General features: G+C 41.4%; 1 protein-coding gene across 4 annotated transcripts in view; it reads left to right on the top strand.

The window, feature by feature from the left end:
- The window catches only part of Efa6 (Exchange factor for Arf 6), a 57017-nt gene that overhangs the window by 24502 nt on the left and 12785 nt on the right, over window positions 1–19730 (top strand). The window contains exons 4-12 of one of the 4 annotated variants that reach the window (XM_065225803.1): window positions 5911–6434; window positions 6492–7799; window positions 11342–12216; window positions 12278–12471; window positions 12535–12727; window positions 12792–12997; window positions 13234–13628; window positions 13701–13838; window positions 13899–14279. In XM_065225803.1, coding sequence (XP_065081875.1) covers window positions 5911–6434; window positions 6492–7799; window positions 11342–12216; window positions 12278–12471; window positions 12535–12727; window positions 12792–12997; window positions 13234–13628; window positions 13701–13838; window positions 13899–14279 — 4214 coding nt within the window. Of the gene's footprint in view, window positions 1–5910; window positions 6435–6491; window positions 7800–11341; window positions 12217–12277; window positions 12472–12534; window positions 12728–12791; window positions 12998–13216; window positions 13629–13700; window positions 13839–13898; window positions 14280–19730 lie in introns of those variants that run through there. The other 3 variants (XM_065225805.1, XM_065225806.1, XR_010517785.1) reach the window with 3 other exon arrangements.

A 19730-nucleotide genomic window follows, 5' to 3' on the forward strand; every position in this document is an offset into this window, starting at 1 on the left:
TTTGATCATCTCTCTTTACCAAACTCCCCCGTTGGAGAGGGATGGTGAGGGGTATTCCCCCCCCCCCCCCACCACTGGCAAAAAGACGGAACTATCAATTCTATACTTTCATCTCCTCATCTATCGTATAAAAATTACCACTTTATGCCTTGTTCAGACTATAGAGTTATAATATGTTACAGCGCTATCTTGATGGTGGTTTCTGTGTTGCAATTATTTGACAACCGTTATAACATGTTATAACTCTGTAGTTTGAACGTACTAATAATCTGTTTTTCGAAATTAGCATCTTCAACTATGTAAATCGTTGACTTCACGCAGAAGTAATACAAAACATATAGTCAAAGTACCAAATAGTGACTTTAAACATTAAAAAAGTGACTAATTGTGACATATATTGATCGAATAAAAAAATATGGCTCCAATATTTCGTTGATTGCAACCCACTTCGAGACATTTAATAATCCCACATTCACAACCCATAATGAGCATACTCCTTTAAAATAAAATATAAAATGATTTTAGGATCCCATACATATAAACTCGATTTTTTTTTTATTTGTTTAATTATTAAAAGGTAATTAAATAATAATTGTATTAATTCAATAAGCAAATGCATTGTCCATTTCCTCACTGTTACAAAATATGTCCTCCAAATTTGTATGTGCGTCTCTTACTAGATGTTACACCTAAATGCGTCGAACCAAATTTAGTCTTCGAGTAGATTGGTGCGTCTGCTCGATTCAGCTGTGTCCATCAAAAATCAATCCTTTGAGCGCATTGGAGCGCCTTTGAGTAAATGCAAGAATGGTAAATAGATAAGAGAAAAGGGTGATTTATTTCTGAACACTTGTAGTTCTTGTTCCTTTTATGTATGTTCTTAACAGCTCAGGTAATCAACTGAATGAGAATTTAGGATGGTCTTGCTTGGATCGATTTTTTTGTTTCATCGCTTAGAGTAGCACTTTTATGATTGAATGACTCAAAGATACGTAGGCAAGCATTGCCTTGACAGCATATAGTGGTTTTATTGAGTATTCTAGGTCTTCATTGTAAACCTGGTTAGCTCGAAAAATTATCTTCTCAGTGAAGTTTCTATACTGTGATGTTGTTGCTATTGCAATTGAGATCGAATTGACTTACAGGGTTTTGAAAGTGAAAGCTCTGTTTTTACGATTTTCCTGCGGAGCTGGGTCTCAAAATGTGCTCAAGCGAAAACAATAGAATGGGATTAAAGACAAGTGCTTCAAATGTAAGATGTAGAATAACTGGGTGAATGTCTGTCCCAAGCGTTGAGTTCGGAAACAGTCAGAAAAAAAAACTTCTAATGGTTAGTTAATTGCCATGTCAAGCATTTCTTCACGTATCGTGGAATAACTCGAAGTAAGAAACGGATGATGCTGAAACCTTGAAGCAATTAAGCAAGCTTTTATTTTGTAGATTTATATGGAGATGGTTGCAGTTTCATGCAGACATCGCTATCATTCCTAGTAACATCCAGGTGCTAACTGCTTGAACCAATTACCTGGCGCTTACCACGTTCAAAATGCGTGAATTTAGAAAAATCCCGTTGTTGGCAACACGTGATTTTTGTCTTTTTTGCATTCTATAAAATGCCAAAAACGTTAGGCACCGAACTTAACTACTGGAATATCAAGGAATACCAGGGAATTTGGTTTTCTTCACCTATTCTTGTGTGAAAAACTCGAAGGAATCCATGGCAGCCTGTGTAACCGTTAGTGTAGGTCACGGAAAGTAGTCAACTTTTTCAGCAGTTTTAGTCCGCTATACCCTTGGATACCACTCAGACTTTGTTTGATTCGAACCTCCGCATGATGGACAGGCGCTCGGTGATGTAGGTTATTGTGGTATTTCGAAGAATCTCCTCACTACAAAATCCCGCCACACGTGACGATAAAGTATCCCAAAAGTCTACGAAGTAAAACCAAACTGAACCTATGTATGCCTAGGTTATGTCGTGTCGTCACCGGCAAGGCTTATCATGTGGTATCGGACTAAGCTCGAAATCCACTGCCGAGGTGAACGAAGCTCATTCTGTTGTTTTGTTTACACTGCTTCCATATCGATATCTACCCATCGGTAGATCCACCCACTACTCGCGAAATGTGTCGCTTGGGATTTAAAGCTTGTGGATGATACTTGCGTGGACAAGATATGCCGCGATAGCAATGTAAAAATAAAGTAACATGACGTAGAACGAAAATTTGTTGTGCTTTTGAGCGTCTGTTATACTAATACAAGGTCTGATTTATGTTTTGAAGCGTGTTTATCAAGTTGCAGGACATTATGCGTTTTTGATTTAAATATGGACTCGCATCTGTCTGCTGAGTCATTATTTGTTAATCCCAAAAATTATACTTTTCTACCATTAATTTCAATGTTTACACGACATTGAATTCTGCTTCTAATCAAAATAATGTTCATGGTTATGTGCGCGCGTTACGCGGGGTTGAAAATGGTTCAAACCATTTTTATCTAACAGGCTACGAGCTATGTTGATGCTGCTATCAGTTCAGCAGCCTCGTGTACGGGGAAATTGGGGCAAGAAGGTCACCTGGGGCAATAGTGCCACTATCAATATATTTTGTAAATAAAGGCATCAATGCTACCATGAATGTATGCATGGTATTCCTCTGAAGCATTCTAGAAAGTTCTGATCGAAAAGGGATTTTTTTTTCAAAAAAATCAAGTATCATAAAATGAGGTGTCGAGAGCACTGCGAGCAGCAGCAGAAAATTGCATTAGCCGATGATAATCCCAGGACGACCGGCAGATACACAAATTTCTTCTTTTTCGGGCGTTTCAGTATAATGTCGGGCACTCCAATTACGTAGATAGTAGCTAGACGTGATCTGGAGTTTATGAAACTCATATATGTTTACTTCAAGAATACTGACCTTAGATTGTAAGTTTGATTAACCTTGTGTTTAGTTTGTGTATTGTGCGTGTAGTTTTTTTTTAATGTTTGTTTTCAAGATGAATAGAAATAAGTTCATGTTTTAGGATTAATTAAAAAATTTTGTATAATAAATCATATTTCAAACCTCCTTCTCCCTTTCCCCATCCAAAAATTTGTAAATCTCCACTAACCTCGAGACGACCGCGAGTAATCGGTTAAATTCCTTTAACTCTAGATTTAAGACATTATTCATGTATAATGCAAATGATAACTCGGCTCTGTAAAGTTTATTCGATTGAGCCTGTACAAATAAATTAATATATAAAAAAAAAAAAAAAAAAAATTACGTAGATATTCACACGCGAGTTGCTCGTTATGATAACACTACTTTATTTAAGAAATTTTAGTCTTAAACTACTTAATTCATTTAATATACAGCACAAGCTAAAAATCAATTTAACTTTTACTTTCACTTAGGGTTTTTGATCTAATTTCCGTCCTACTAAGCACAACCCACGCTTTACATCTCTTTCTTGAACGGGTTTTAACAATAAAGGAAATGTTTCTATCAAAGATGACTTCTAAATTTATTCTCCTTTTCATAAGTACCTTTGAATTTGATAAAGAGCCACACATTGTTGAGATATTGTTAAAAATCTAACACTGCTTCTTGATTCCAAATTCGTCCTACGAGTTTCAATTCCGTCCAAACGCATTGAAACGCCATTGGATTTTCTTCGTCCAAAGGATGAAGGTAGAGAAAGCGAGTTCGCTAAGAGCGCTTCTTTTGTTTTGAGAACAATGAGTGTAAATATTAACACAATACGCTCTAATAGGCTTTGTGTTGTAGCTTGTGAACGAACGCATCGGTACATGTTTTCTGCTCGATAGAACGGAAATGAACGATTACGACGAAGTAGCGCTCTACCCTATTTCTGGTTTGTTTTGATTCCCCTCCGTCGATGTTTGTTGACCGCTGATGATGACCGCGCTTGCAGAAAAAAGAGGATGGCTCCTGTCCAGGGTGGCCAGACCTACCGATTTTCGGGGTACCTACCGATTCACAGACGAAAGGTTCAAAACTACCGATTTTTCACTTTTCCTACCGAGAATCACAGATTTTTAGATTATAAATAGAAAAAATTGATTTCGACACGTTTAAAGTAGAAGAACTGAAGGACAGTGTATTGTTCTGGAGCACAGAGTCATCGCCCCCCCCCGCTCACAAAAGTTTCCAGTATCGGGAAAGCCATCTACCGATAACTACCGATTAAGGTTTTGAGAAGCTACCGATAATGAAAAAAATAAACTGGCCACTCGGCTTTTATAAGGGGGCTCTGGAAGACGATGCAACGCCATGCTACCAAAATTGATGACTTTACGTGACGGTCGACCAGCAGATGGAAATGATGTGAAAATGATAATGACGTTTTGCTACCTGTCAAATCGTATGGCATATTTTTTAGTGCATCATCAGTTTTGTAATAGCAAATCTGAAAACTGTCTCATGAGTCATGGCCAGCTTTACCTTTGCCTAAATTCATCAATACATTTGACCTTTGGGCGTTTATCGGTGTCGATGAACGAGGGGTGGTTCATTGTTGGCGCTGACACCCAGGTGGTGCATCGATGTACTTTCATCACTTTTCGTGGTAGCGAACGTGAGGATTTCGGAACTTCGAATTTTTTCACTATTATTACTATTATTATCAATAAATTACAAAATATTTTCTTTAATTGATCAAAAATTATATTCCTAAAAGTAATTGTTATACGGGCCATTCAACAGTGTTTTTTGTTGCTCTCATTTTTGCTGTGTCTAAGTCAACCAACATGAGATCCACTAGGATATTCAAAATAAGTTACATTTTAACAGCAAACTTTGATTTCATTTTGACCTCCAGCTTTGCTCGGGATGCTTCTCACCCTGAAAGACTTGAGTTCAAATCTCAGCCCGGACATGCTACGAATAACCTAAAATGTATTAAACAAAACAAATGAACTATAAATACCTAAATTCAAATCTCTCTCTTTATCTTAATTACCACCACATTTGTCAAGAAAATGAATCGCAGCTTGCAGACACGTTTTACTTCCTGCACTTCTGGTGTCCTGGCGATGCGTTTAGGCTCTGATATTGAACGGTTCCTGTGTACCTCTATTATGTTGCGATAAATAAATGTTGTTTCATTCACTCGAAGAGATGTCAGTTTCTAAAATATAGCACACGCATTTATACAGATTTATAACATCCTCCATTTCCACGTCAATGGCTATCAAAACAATCTGTCATTTGTACACACTTTAAAATATTCATTTTACCCATTGAGAATTGCATACATCGGTGAAATCGATGACCTCACCCTGTAAATAAATATTATTCTATAAATATATCTTAAAAATTCGCGTCATTTAGCTCATGGAATGAAATAAAGTGACATGGAACGATCCGAAACGGAACGCACAATCAAAACAACACAGCAAATAAGATTACCAGAAACTAGCTTTTCTGATGGTCGGGGTTACTAGAAGTTCAAATTAACGGGGGTTCACGACTTCACGGTACATGAAGGCAATGTTATAAACTTACAATTCGGTGCATAAACTCCTATAAATATTCACCAAATCCACGCACTATCGTTAGGATGACCTTCTTGCCCCTATTTCCCCTACCACTCATACAGAGCAATAATCGTGACCCAGTCATACACTAGAATGCCTCTCTTTTATCTTTATCTCAATTTGTTTCTCATATTCGCTCCGGGTAGAACCAGTCATAGCAGTCATAACTAACTGTGTCGAACTGGGGAATGCTTAAAACTTAAAACTGTGGAAAACTAATTTTTACCTACCCTCAAAACATGGATTCTCCACGAGGCACAGAACGTTTTGTTTTAGCTGATTCCGATAGTTTTACAAATGCGAATGGTAGTCGTTTTATTTACCTACATTAGAGCATTCGATTTACAATTGTTGTTTTCTCGTTTCAGATCCCAAAATCAAAGCTCACGTCCGGAAGTACTTGGCTTCGATCAGCAACCAACATCCGCACTCAGACGGGCACCAGTTACAAAATTCCAACCCGTCTTCGCCGACTCACCACCGTCACTCGCCGGCTTCGCCCCTGTCCGAACGTGGTCCGAGTCGAATCCAGCCACCGAGTGGCGGCACACCGGGCCGGTTCGGCCATCGTGTCAGCTCGTCCGACCCGCCATGTCGGCCCTCGCGGATACCACAAGCCGTACTGGCGAAAAATTCCTGGAGTGCACCGCAGTCGCCGCATGGCATCAAACCGCCCCGCCAATCGTTGATACCGACTGTTAACGGGACATCTCAAAGCCATCAGCATCAGTATTCGAATTCATCTTCGCCGTTCTTCAGGCAGGAACAGCAACCATCGCAACAGCAGCAACCACCAAAAAAAGGCTTCGAGGCATTCATGATGACCGGTGATCTGATTCTGAATCTCTCACGGACACCACAGAGTTCAGGAATACTGCCACAAGCAAAGAAGGTATTATACTCAGCAATTGTTGAAATGGAAGGTTTTATCGGGTTCATTTTTCCACAGATTGACAGTTTACGAGATTCACCAAGTCACCGGGCCAGTACGAAGCGGAAAAACGGGGCGGTCGCTCCGCATGCCAAGTGCGACTCATCGCCGTCTCCGCCGAGCAGTAGTAGTAATAGCTATTCGGAGAACAACGACAACAGCAAGCAGCGTAGTTTGCCACAGGATCATTCATCCAAGAAGAGTCGGAGTCAAGAAGGGGGGCAGCAAGATCACACCGATCAGAACACGGGTAGTTCCATTGAGTCGATAGTGAACAGCAGTAGCAAGAAGCTGAGTGGTAACGGCAGCAATCACAACAATAATCATAACAATAATCGGTTTATGGAAGAAGAGGAAGAGGAGGGTGGGTTAGTGAATTCAAAACATAGCAGCAGTGAAGCAGCTGGAACGGGTAGTGCGCATACCGGAAGAACTATCGGTAGCAATAGCAATAGCGCGGGAAGTAGTGTAGACGCAGCGGACGAGGAGGAGGAGAACGCTGACGATCTGATCGATCTAAGAAGCAACCGAACAAACACTAGTGGCTGTGTGTCGTCTTCGTTGCTCGGGGAACGGAATTCTGCCAGGCGGGACGTTCGCCCCGGGCAGGACGGCAGTAATAATAGTGTCACTGTTCAGCCAGGTAATTCCGTAGGAAGTGATAGCGTTGACAGCAGTAGTGCGGCGGCGACCAACGGTGATCTACGCCATTACCACTCGAAGGAACGCAGTAAATCTTCCTCATCAGCAGCTTCCTCCGGTGGTGGAACCACTGTCAAGAGTGAAAGTTCACCGGAAATGAGCTACTCTGTGCCAACATCGCCGACGTCACTGTCGGCAGCTCCGATCCTGGAGGGTTACACATCCTCACTCAAGAAGAAGGATCTACTGCTAGCAAACTCAGTGCCGACTAGTCCGGAATCCGGAACGCAGGAAATCGTTCGCCGTAGTGGTAGCGGTAACCATCACCATCATCCTCATCACCATCACCACCACCACCATCATAATTATAGTAGCAACAATCAATCCTCCAATAGTGGTGGAGGTGCCGGTGCTGGTCCTGTTGGACATAGTTCCAGTCTCATGAGTGCCAGTATCAGCGGTGGCGGTGGCGGTGGTGGTGGTGGAAGCGGTGGAAGTGCAGGCGGTGGCGTGGTACGCAAATGCGACGCCGCCGGATTCCGTACCAGCAGATCGGAGGATCACCTGCAGCAAACGCAACGGGACGGAGGAATCGGAGCATTGGTGCCAATCGAAATCGACGAGGATGTTAACAGTTCGCTTAACACGCTACTCGATACGCGGCATGACTCGGAGGAATCCCAGGTAGGTTCTGGATGGTTTCGATTCAATCGTGTGGAAACGGTTACGATATCGATTATTTACATGAGGTCATTTTCTGTTACAAAGCATATTCGAAGGTGCTTGTAGCTTTCTCTAGAGCGTAGTTCCCCGCGAAATGACGAATCGGAAAAAACTCCATTTTCTCCGATTTGCATTAAACTTTGCATAATTGTGTGTTATTGGCAATATGTATTCCCATTTTTGCTAAAAAAAAAATTGGCCATTTTGGATCTTGTAACGCAATCAGGGCGTCACAATATCAGCTTCAATCGACAAAATCGATGCGACGAAGAGACTGCTAGCTTTCTTTTTCTGTTAAAGTCGAACAGCTTTGCAGCATTCTAGAACTTCAGTCGGCGTCTACAAACACATTTTCAATCATTCTCCCGTCTTTGTTTCGAGCTTCGGTGAAACGGACTAGTGACGTCATATACGTTGGTCCCCGGTGCATGAGTTGATGGGGCGATAGGTAGGGTCCAGGCAGCGTTGCCAGATATACCGATTTATCGGTATTTATACCGATTTTCAAACTTGATACCGATGTACAGATACGGTAACTCAAAATACCGATTTTTGAGTTTTAATACCGATTTATACCGATTTTTTTAATAATTAAAATGATTACTGCTCGCCCGCGCTGAAACTATTGAGAGAGGCTTTTATCTTTTTAAACATTCAAATTTTTGAGCCAGCTCTAAAAAAAATCTTCTTTAAAAATGTATTCTGCTTGATATTCTTTCGACAAAAGCTTCCATTTCCTCGCCTTTTTTTGGCTACCAAGGGGTCGAGAAACAGCTGATGGCGCATCCCGGTATTTCCTGTAAATCGGGAAATACTTTTATCTTTTATTCAGTGAACAAATAAATCCATCAAAATGTTAATTTTTAATTCCTGAAATTTCTCTAATCTTCCCTTCGAAGTTTCTTCCAACTTTCCCTAGCAATTTTCGTCCACCTTACCCTGTAAGTTATTTTCGAGGTTATTTTACAATTCCTTTCGGAAATCTATTTCGACTTCCCTTTGAAGCTTCTTCTGGCTGCCCTTGAAAGGTTCTTTCGTCTTCTCCCTTATCTTACTAATCAGGCTAAGGCCTTGTTGTCCTCCGCTGTCCGAAGAAGTCGTCTCCACTCTACTCGATCCATGGCCACACGTCGTCAGCCTCGTAGTCTACGAATGGTCCGCAGGTCGCCTTCTACTTCGTCTTCTCGCATCAGTTTTTTCAACTTCCCGGAACTTCAGAAATGTTTCCAGAGATTTATTGCGGTTCCATTAGCTTCAGGAACACTGCAGGATCTTTTCAGAAATTCTTAAACTGCAGAATAGTTCGCACTTTTGGGTAATTTTAAAGATATGTAAGGGTGGTAAGTTCCGATAAATTAAAGACAGTTTCATTAATTGCTGTTGAAATTTGAGAACCCGGGAGTTTCAGGGAAGTCCAGAGAACTCCCGTGAACTGAAGGAAACATCTGAAATAATTTGGAAACTTCACAAGTCCGAAGAACTTCATAGGAACTTAATGGTTTTCATGACACTTCCATTTGTTTCAGCAGAATTGAGGTAACTTTAGGGAAACTCTGAGAACATCAGGACACGCCAATTCATGAAAAAAATTTAACCTTTAAAGGAGTTCCAAGAAACTCAGGGAATTTCCAAAAACTTCAGCAAAGTTCCCAGAGGTTTATGAAAACTTTGTAAACTTCAAAACTGCCCCATTAATTTCTGGAAAATTGCTAGAACTTTCAAGGAGTTCCAAAGAATTAAGGAATATTCCGAAGTGCATTTCAGGAATGCTCTGAAAACTTCCGAGAAATTGTGGGATTTCAGGGATGTTTTATAAATATCAGGAATATTGCTGGATCATTTGATCATGTAAGGAACTTCAGGAAATGTAGCTAAAATCGCCCAGAATTCTATTTCTTCCAGATTTTTCCCAACTTCTCCTTCTGTTCCGTAAGCCCTCTGGCTTCCGCCTTTTTCCAGAAGTTTCTTCCAATCTATCTTCGTAAGTTTCTCCCAGTGTTCCAGGAAGTTCTCCAAGAAGTTTCTTTCATCCTCTGGAAGTTTCTCCATAAGTCATTCTCCGTAGGTTTTTTTTCCGACTTCTATTGGAAGGTTTTTCCGAGCTTCTTATGACTTCCCCTGGAATTGCCTTCCAATTTCCAAAACTTTTCTTGTTTCCTGGGTGTGTTATCTGATTTTTTCCGACAGTTTCTAAAGTTTTCGCCAGAAGTTTCTCAATATTTGTCTTGGAAAATCCTCATCGGATGTTTTTCTAAGAATTTCCTGCAAACTTCCACCACAAGATCTTCTTCATTCATTCTCTGGAAGTTTTTTCGGTATCATTAAGAGACTAGTTCAAATATTCCCGGAAATTTCTTCCGACTTACTACTTCGTTCTTAGTCCAAAGGTTTGAATTTTCGCCTACAAAAAGGCAACAATGTAAAACGAATTAAAATAGTGAATACCGATTTTTTAAACATTTGATACCGATAGGCTTGAAAACAATCTGGCAACGCTGGGTCCAGGTGTGGGAGCTGCCTCCCTGGCGTCGGTAGCATTGGTGCTCAGCACGGAAAACAAGATCGACGGAGAACAAATCAATGAAAAAAAAAGTGCAAGGGGATGGAATGCCAAAATGAGGTTTCGTTTTACTCGAAAAGTGACATTGCTTTCATTGAAAGCGATTAGCAAAGCAACAACGAGAAAATCCACAGCCAGCCTTTCGTTCTAAGCGTGCTTCTTTTTCATTTTCGTTTCGTGCTGATATTCTAGCTTATAGCCACTATATTCATAGTCTGGCGGATAGAATTTCGATCTATCAAAAAGTGGAACCAATTCAATATTAGACCAACAATTGAAAAGGTACTATCAACTTTTATAAACAAACGTTGATTATTCTTTCCACGCCAATCGAACGCAAATTAACGGCATAATCGGATAGGGGAAACTTTCCTCAACCCAAAGATGGTGTTAGTTTGCGTAGGCGAGCCTTGAGTCACGAGAAAAGGGTTTCCGAAGTTTTGTTCGCAATAGCTGATGTGCTCTTTTCTGTTGTTAGTCGTGATTTTTTGCTCTATTGGTTCCGCTATTTGACAACTCGATTGGTTCCCGAGATTCTATCCGCCAGACTATGAATATAACGACTAAAGTCTAGCAAGGCGTTATAGAAATGATGCGTTGAACACTTAGTATGAAAGAAACAAAATACGTGTTCATTGTACAGCTTCGAAAATGTAGAGTCCTGGTTGCAATCATCGAAAATTTGGGAGCCGCTGTCCCTAGCTCTTCTGCATTGGCACATCAGCTTTTTGGATTGGATTGGATCTTAAGCTCAACTGGATAGCATCTGTGGCATACCAGAACTTAAGTTGGAAATTATTTCTTAAGCTTTTTCAACAGGTCTCATGTTGCTACGCCTACTCTGTTTCCCGTTTCCAATGTAAAATCAATGCAAAAACCAACGTCCATGTTTAAACGACAATCTTCCACACATCATTAACATCGCTTTCCATTAATTCCCTAGGGTCCCGACCACGATCGGATAGTGTGGACGTACAATGCACCGGTTTTGCAAAGCAATGGTGGTGCCGCAGCCGGCATGGTTACCTCTCCGATTTCCCACTCCAGTTCGATGAGTTCCTCGCCGCAGCGGTCAGCCAGCGATAGTCCTGCTTCGCCCACGTCCGTGTCTTCGTCTGTGATGTCTTCGTCGGGCGGTTCCAAAGGTGCCAATGATCATACCCACAATGGGTACAGCAACAGTGGCTTCGACGGTGGCCGAGGCGGAAGTGGTACCCACAGTAATCTGCAAAGCCTCAGCTGCCCGAACGGAAGCGGGCCTGGGGGAGGTGGCGGTATGGATCAAAGCGTATCGGAGGCGGTATCGAACATTTCTAGCCCGGACTATCAGGATGAGCATGATTTGCTCAGTACGCGGGATCTGGCCGCGATGGCCATCAGCGATCCCAGTGATTCCGATTCAACGATATTGGTTTCGGAGACAACGCATCGAGTGCACGATCGAGATCGTGACCGTGATCATAAGATTGTGATACAGGTTAAGGGAATGCAGCAACAGCAACAACAGCTACAACAGCAAATGTATAATCAGCATCATGAAGGTATGCGCTATTCCGAACTAAGAGATTCGGAAGACGAGTTGGTAACGTTGAACGAAGATACGCCTACAATTTTCTTCGGTCAAGATGGGCAATATATGCACGGAGGTCGGGAGTCTTCGCCGCCGGTATCAGACGATGGTAGCGATGTGGATTCGCTACATTCATTCCACTACTCGCCAAAAGCAGTAGATCTTCCATCTGCCGAGCGTCTTGCAAAACGCCTGTACTACCTAGAGGGATTTAAAAAGAGCGATGTCTCACGACACCTGAGCAAAAAGTATGTGGTCGATTGACTGTCATCGCTTGTTAGACTAACTCGATGTTTTCTTCTATTTAAGCAACGATTTCAGTCGTGCCGTGGCCGATGAATACCTAAAGTTTTTCCTGTTCGAGCGGTTAACACTCGATGAAGCTCTGAGGTTGTTCCTGAAGCAGTTTTCCCTCTCGGGAGAAACTCAAGAACGCGAACGGGTGCTAGTACATTTCTCCAAGCGTTATCTCGACTGCAATACGGGATCTTTCAATTCACAAGGTACGTTACTACGAGCAAAGTATAATCGCGTGAATTGCTGATTGAAATTGGTCACCATTGCAGATGCCGTTCATACGCTTACATGTGCAATCATGCTACTCAACACGGACCTGCACGGCCCGAACATTGGCCGGAAGATGACATGCTCGGAGTTTATCGAAAATCTGAGCGAACTGAACGACGGTGAGAACTTCCCGAAGGATATTCTCAAGCAGCTGTACCAGGCAATCAAAACGCAGCCTTTGGAGTGGGCATTGTAAGATTGCTCTAGCACTAAAGTAACGTAAAACAGTTTTTTCTGACTAACCGTTTATCTCTAGGGATGATGATTCACCCGATCAGCAGAAGCTCGGAGGTGGCCGAAATGACGGCACTATGGGAGGAAACGGTGGTGGAACTGGTGGAAGCCTGCAAGGGCCTCCAGTGGGACCTAATCCTTTCCTGGATCCTCCGCAACCGGCTGCGATCGAATACAAGAAGGGCTACGTAATGCGCAAGTGTTGCTACGACACAAACTACAAGAAAAGTAAGTAGAGTGCGATTTGCTGCCACTGCCCAAAGGTGGTGTACAGTAGAATTTTGGATGCCCCCCAATCTGAATCTGAAACCCTTTCTTCAACCGACCTCCAATTTATTACGACTAAAATCTTCCGGTAGAGAGTAGTTTTGATGCATGCACTAAAATACTAATCTGCACCCGTTTGGTTTGAAAACACTAACGTTTCCGACCACGCCCATACCACAGTCACGCCTATGACGCAGGTTGTTGTGCTTTTTTTACAGCCCCGTTCGGGAAGCGTTCGTGGAAAATGTTCTACTGTACGCTTCGAGATCTCGTGTTGTATCTGCACAAAGACGAGCACGGTTTCCGCAAAAACCAAATGTCGGACAATGTCCACAATGCGATTCGCATCCACCATGCCCTGGCGACGAAGGCCAGCGATTACACCAAAAAACAGCACGTTTTCCGATTGCAAACGGCTGACCAGTCCGAGTACCTATTCCAAACGAGCGACTCCAAGGAGCTGCAGTCGTGGATCGATACAATTAATTTTGTTTGCGCGTCGTTCTCGGCGCCACCGCTAGAAGGAGGTGTTGGTAGTCAAAAGCGCTTCCAGCGGCCGCTGCTTCCCTGCACCCACACGAAGTTGTTACTGGTAAGTGGAGTACCTAGGTATTTTCGAAGGCTTTCAAGAGTATCACAATGAATTGGCTTTGTTTTTTTGCAGCGAGAACAACTGGCTTCGCACGAAGATCAAGTCAATAAACTGGAGAACCTGCTGGCCGAACACAAGCGGTCAACCATTCCAACCAAGGGACTAGCGTTGCAAAACTACAAAGAAAAGGAGGCTTATCTGCTCTATGAGGTATGTCAAATATCCCGTCCCATATGACCGCATCACTAATAATCGTCTTCCTACCCGCAGTTGAAGCGCTACAAAACGTACTATTATCTGTTAAGTTCTCGGATGAACTCCGATCAGTCGCTGGATTTAGAAAATCTACTTACCCTGGGCGAAAGTGGTGTTTTGTTGGAATCGGACGAAATCCTCCAACGAAACCGACAAAATTCGGAAGGTAGTGGTTTTGGAAGCGCAGGCGCCAACCAAACCATCATCCAGCAGCAACCACTGGGACAGCAGAGCCAACTCGGTGGAGAAAGTGCAAACATGACCATGGTTAACAACGCAGTTACCACCACGACGGCGACGGCGACGACGCTGACGACGGCGGCGACGACGACGGTGACGACTGGTGTCAGCGCCTCCAACAGGTACAGTTATCGGGCAGCAATCTATCGGTCCGAGGTACAGCAAGATCTCGGCTGACGGGTGGTGGGAGTTTTCTCTGCGTGTGTGGTGTAGGATCATATTTACCTATTGGCGCGTACCCGTCGTCACTCGCGCACATTATGCTCTGTGTCACACATATTAAACACACATCAATGTTGCACTCTGTCCCTTTCATTAGTACTCGTACTATCACACTACACCTACCTTACATATTACTGTTACTACTGTTTACTGCTACTTAGATCATGTATACTTCCTCTATCTTTGAAGTCTGTCTACTTCGTCGCTAATAGATGCGAATCGAAACAGCATTGCCTCTTCCTGGTGGTATTTATTGTGCTATTATTGTTAGGGTTTCTATTGCTATTCAATAGGATTATTAGCTTTGATTGTAGTGCTTGTTATCTAGTTTTCTACTAAGTAGCTTTGCGACGGTTTGTTCAGCTTTTATAAATTAGTATTAAGATATCGAGAACAAAACATGCAACCGTTCGTTCGTATGTGTGTGTGTGTGTGTAATGCATTTCCGAAATTGTCGTATGTATATAGAACTGGAATTTAGGCTGGCATTGAACAATTAGTATCTATTAAAGGAATAATATATACCTATGGTAACGTATATGTTTTTCTGCTTCATATTTTCTGTGTATTGTTTTGGGAAGATTTTTCAGATTGCGATCATCTAGATCAGCGTTTCTCAAACTATAAGTGGCAGAAATGCAGAAAACTTGGTTTGGAATTCCGTGCAAAATTTATTTGAATTCAAAATTAGAAAATGGCTTGTGTAACGTTAAAACAATGAAATTATTCTAAAGAAAAGGCTTCTAAAAGAAGCTTTAAAAAAGAGACGAACCAGCTCAGGGTTGAAAGTATCTATACTAAAGCAAAAGAATAAGAAATCAGATTCTAAAATAAGTTTCCTGAAGAAGCTCCTTTTGAAAGTACATTCTAGACGCTTGACCGTCGCTCCGTGCATCTAATTAAAATAACATGGGTAGGACAGTCAATCTTAGTAGCTATGCAGTAAAAGGACGTTCTTCAAAGCTAAAAGATTAAAGAAGTTTCCATCGTTTTAATGGTACGTTTACATAGTTGCTATTCGTTTAGATAATCTAACCCAATTTTATGATTAATGGGTTATTTAGGCGTTTCACCATTTCCATAATTGTTCTAGAATTTAATATCAAAAGTTTGGCATTTTAAAGCTGAGGATCTGGCAAGGATTTTGCTGCTGCGGACTCAAAACCCAGCTTTTCATCACCAACAAAACGATGGACTCGAAGATTTAGAAGCAAGAGTGCCTGGAGAAATGTATACTACCTTTCATTAAGGCTCACAAAGGTCCAGTGAAGTTCTGGCCAGATTTGGCAAGTTGCCATTACAGTCGGGAGGTGCCACAGTGGTGTGTGGTACCGCGACAATAAGATGGATTTCATCGTCAAGGATATCAATCCACCCAACTGAAAGAACTGAACTAAAGGAAACTGGAAAGACAACTCAGGACACTGCACAGATGGCTCGATGTTGGAAAAAAAATGGCCGGTGAGGTTGACCAGTCCAGTGAGCAGCAGGTGATGGCGGGAATTCCAAAGAACCGGATTCTACGTGAACCAGACTTTAGGCATCATCGTTTGGTTTGCTTGTATTGCCGGTTCCTCGGTCAGTATAAATGGTTTTTCAGTTTCTGCCCCGTCTTTCGGGATCCTAGCTATGCTCCAACTATAAACACAACATGCAAAGAGCTGCTGAAAAGGAGCAGCACTGTAACACGTTCTTTTCGGTAGACTTGACTAGGACCAAAATCGAAACCTCAAACAATTACTAAGAAGTATGAAACACTCGATAAATCTATCGAACTCGGTCTAAACCACCAAAAAAACTTCACCCTTTTGACCACCAAATAACGTTAGCTTTTGACGCAGCTATTTTTAGTCGGCTCGGGAATGCTGGCAATGACTTCCAAACATAGAGGTGCTTATGATCACTCTCTATTGATCGGGAGATGGAACAAAAATAGATACAAATCCCAAATGTCATTGACTGGAAAATATTCCAGACTCAGACTATGTTAACAAGCATCAGCGTAACGGACAACAACCCATGGGAACATCCATATAGTGGTTCCAAGTCACGATCTCCGGAGCATAGGGAAAATTCTGAGTTAGTTCTGAGTAAAATTTTAAGGTGATTCTAGATAGGATTCTTTTTGAATTATGGGGTAATTTTCAGTAAAATTTTAAAGAGAAATCCTATAGAATTCTGGAGATTGCCAAGACAATTATGTCGAAAATTTTAAGCGAAATATTGTGAATACTATGAATAATTCGAAGAGAATTGTAGAGTTTTCTGTAGAGCATTTTTAGAGTGTTATTTAGAATATTATAAGGGAATACCGTAGAGATTCCCAAGATTATTGTAGGGAAGCCGAATAAGAATGTTTAGGAAATTAAATGCAGCGAGGTTCGAATTTCCTTTTTACGTCCATCTATACATCCCGTACATCAGTGAGCATGTTGAGGCCCAAGTCCGCAGGGAATTTCACCCGAAGAACACGCTTCACATCACCATATTTCCCTAGCATCAACGATAGATTGCAATCCGGGACATCTGGTGGCAGATCGTATACTCGCACGTATTGAACGTTATGAAACAAGCAATGCAACCATTCTTCTAATTTGAACTTTATGTACATTAATTTTTCCTTGTCGGGCATTTTCATCTCAGCGATCATTTTTCTGATCTATTGTGATATATTCCCCATTTTTTTTATCTCTACACGGAACCAAAACATCCGCAATACTTCGAATGATTATTGCATTGCTAGAGCCCTTTAACAATATGCATTCGAATTTCGGATGATTTTCTTATGGTTTAATTCGTCGTCAGATGATGAACATCCATATGACTGTCATCCAAATACAGGATGATTTTCGTTTGAACATTAGCTATACAACATATGGCACTCAGAGGACAAACATTTAAGAATAGTGTGACATGCAATTGCTTTTAATAAGATTTATAATTTGATTATCTACATTTCCATACTTAAAAGCCATAATAAGCCATTCCATTATGGATACCAAATTTTTTCGTGATGGAGAAAACCTCCTCCACCACGAACTAGCCAAACATTGGTTTTCATCCTTTACCTATGTTCGTAACAGCTCTGATAGCGATGCATATGCTTCCACCTCGTTTGTCAGCTCAGATCAGCAAATGACGTTCGATAGAATTATTTACATCATCGTTTTGAATGATTTGCGTTATGGGGCTGAACCAACACCATATGCATTTCCATTTAGTATGACAGTCATTCTACAGAGAGCATTACGCATTTCAACTGAAGGCCCTATCCCTTCTCATAACAATTTTCATCCTGTATTCGAGAGGAAAATCATCTGATTCCAAAACAACCGTCATCCGGTTGCAGCCATCATTCGAAAAAGCGATTTCGGTGTTTTGTTTTGAATTGTCTGAGGTTTCATTCGATCAGAGGATGATGTTTGTGTACAGTGTAGCTATATCAAGATGTCGTATCACCACCGACGAACCGACGTGACAGAACATACAATCAACATTCAAATTATTGTTCAAGACGCCATATTTAAAATACGTTAAACACTATCGCCATCTACTCATCCGATCGCGTCATATCATGAGCAAGGACATGAATCCACGTAGAATTTATATTGTCATGGTTTGCGTCTTACCTCGTTTGACAAATCTGATCGCCCGTTTGAAAGTTCGAATCGCTCGTTTGACAAATCGAATTGTGGACAAACGAAATGCTCCTGTGGCATGTCGGTTCACCGGTGGTATCACTATTGTTAGCAGTGATCGCCATCGTTTGAATAATAGCATTATTCCAGCACAGCATTACACTTCGAATAAAGTGCACTGCCGTACTGAGAGTTGTTCTTCAAATGTCAAAGGGTTCTATCAGCCCCTTGTCGAAGAACTTACACCTTTTATTGATTGCCGGACAGTGGCATAGCAAGTGTTCCGAGTATTCTTTTTCTATGCCACAGATGCGACATACATCATCTTGAAGTTTTCCAATCAACTTCAAGTGATAACGACTCGGACAATGACCTTTTATAAGACCTGTATATATGCTTATATGTTTCTTAGAAAATTTCAGTATTTTGTAGCAGAAAAGCTTGGATTAATTAATCGCTTCGACTGCCTAGCAATGGAAGTGTTCTTACAGTTTTCCACCACTTTTGAAGATTCCCACGCATTTAGCTCCATTCTAAGAGATGCAGCCGATACGCCACAGAAGGTCTCTGGCACTATGAACTTATGGTATATAAGTTGACTTGATTATAACAAAACAATTTTTGAAGTGATTGTACACACTCCCAGACAAGTTTTGATGAACATGTCGTCGACTTTAAAGCATTTTAGAGCAGCTTGATAGAACACTCTAAAATTAGCTTGGAACACAGTTGGCCATTTGATTGTTCAAGCTTGAACCATCTGTATCAAGAACAATCCATCCTAGACGAAGATCCGGATCACCAAACTGCTATGAATTACGCCTAGGGTCAAATACTTGAAAAAGTCGTATCTATTCTCCATCCAGTCTTCGTTGTTCCTTCCTAGAGAGTTGATACTGACAGTTTTTAGATTCCTAAGATCTGGGACGGAACTTGACAATCGGGTAGCGATTTTGAGCCAATTTGCTGTCAAATCAGAGCCAGTTTCTGATTGGTCGTTTTGACAGTAGCAATCGTGGAATAAAAAGGACAGAGGGATCGCATCAATCTGGCTGGCAGTGATGCCGAAATCAATGATGACGACAATGGCGTTGCTAGTTGTTTATATATGCGAAATGTTTATATATGCGAAATTGAGTACGCTGCGTTTTTTAAGTGATGGATATTGTTGTTTGTTTATGGTTGTTTTTATTGTGTTGAGCAAAAACTATTTACAAGCTGCTAAACTGCGGTAGAAATTCCCCAAATTAAAATAGAAAAAAATTTTACATTCCTGGCATCATTGGTCAACTCCGTCAAACACCAAGAACAACTTTCCGAAGGGCATTCTTCAAAACATTAAGAAGCGTGAGAAGCTCGATTGTTAAGTCCCTTCCCGGCCTAAGATATCCTTCAAAGAGTTTCACTGACCCTGTAATCCTTAGAGCACACTTTTCGGCTTCTAATTGAACAAATGGATGCAATGGTTGCATATAAAGCAAAGCATCCAATGCCTTCGATGGTGTACTTCTCATTGCACCTGTTATAGAGAGGTTTGTCATCCTTTGGAGTTTTTCTAATTTTCTCTGATCAACACTCTCTTTTGTTTTTGGCCACCAGCAGCATAAGTAATCCTGGGTTTCACAATTGCCGAGTAAATCTAATGGATCATTTTCGGTTTCAGTCCCCACTGTTTACAGAATGTTCTTTTGCATATCCATAGAGCATAAGTAGCTTTGTTTATTGCCTGCTCTAAATGCATGTTCCA

Source organism: Ochlerotatus camptorhynchus, unplaced genomic scaffold (assembly GCF_037179485.1).
Source record: "Ochlerotatus camptorhynchus isolate MF236.1 unplaced genomic scaffold, CSIRO-AGI_Acam_v1.1 ptg000237l, whole genome shotgun sequence".
NCBI lineage: Eukaryota > Metazoa > Arthropoda > Insecta > Diptera > Culicidae > Ochlerotatus > Ochlerotatus camptorhynchus.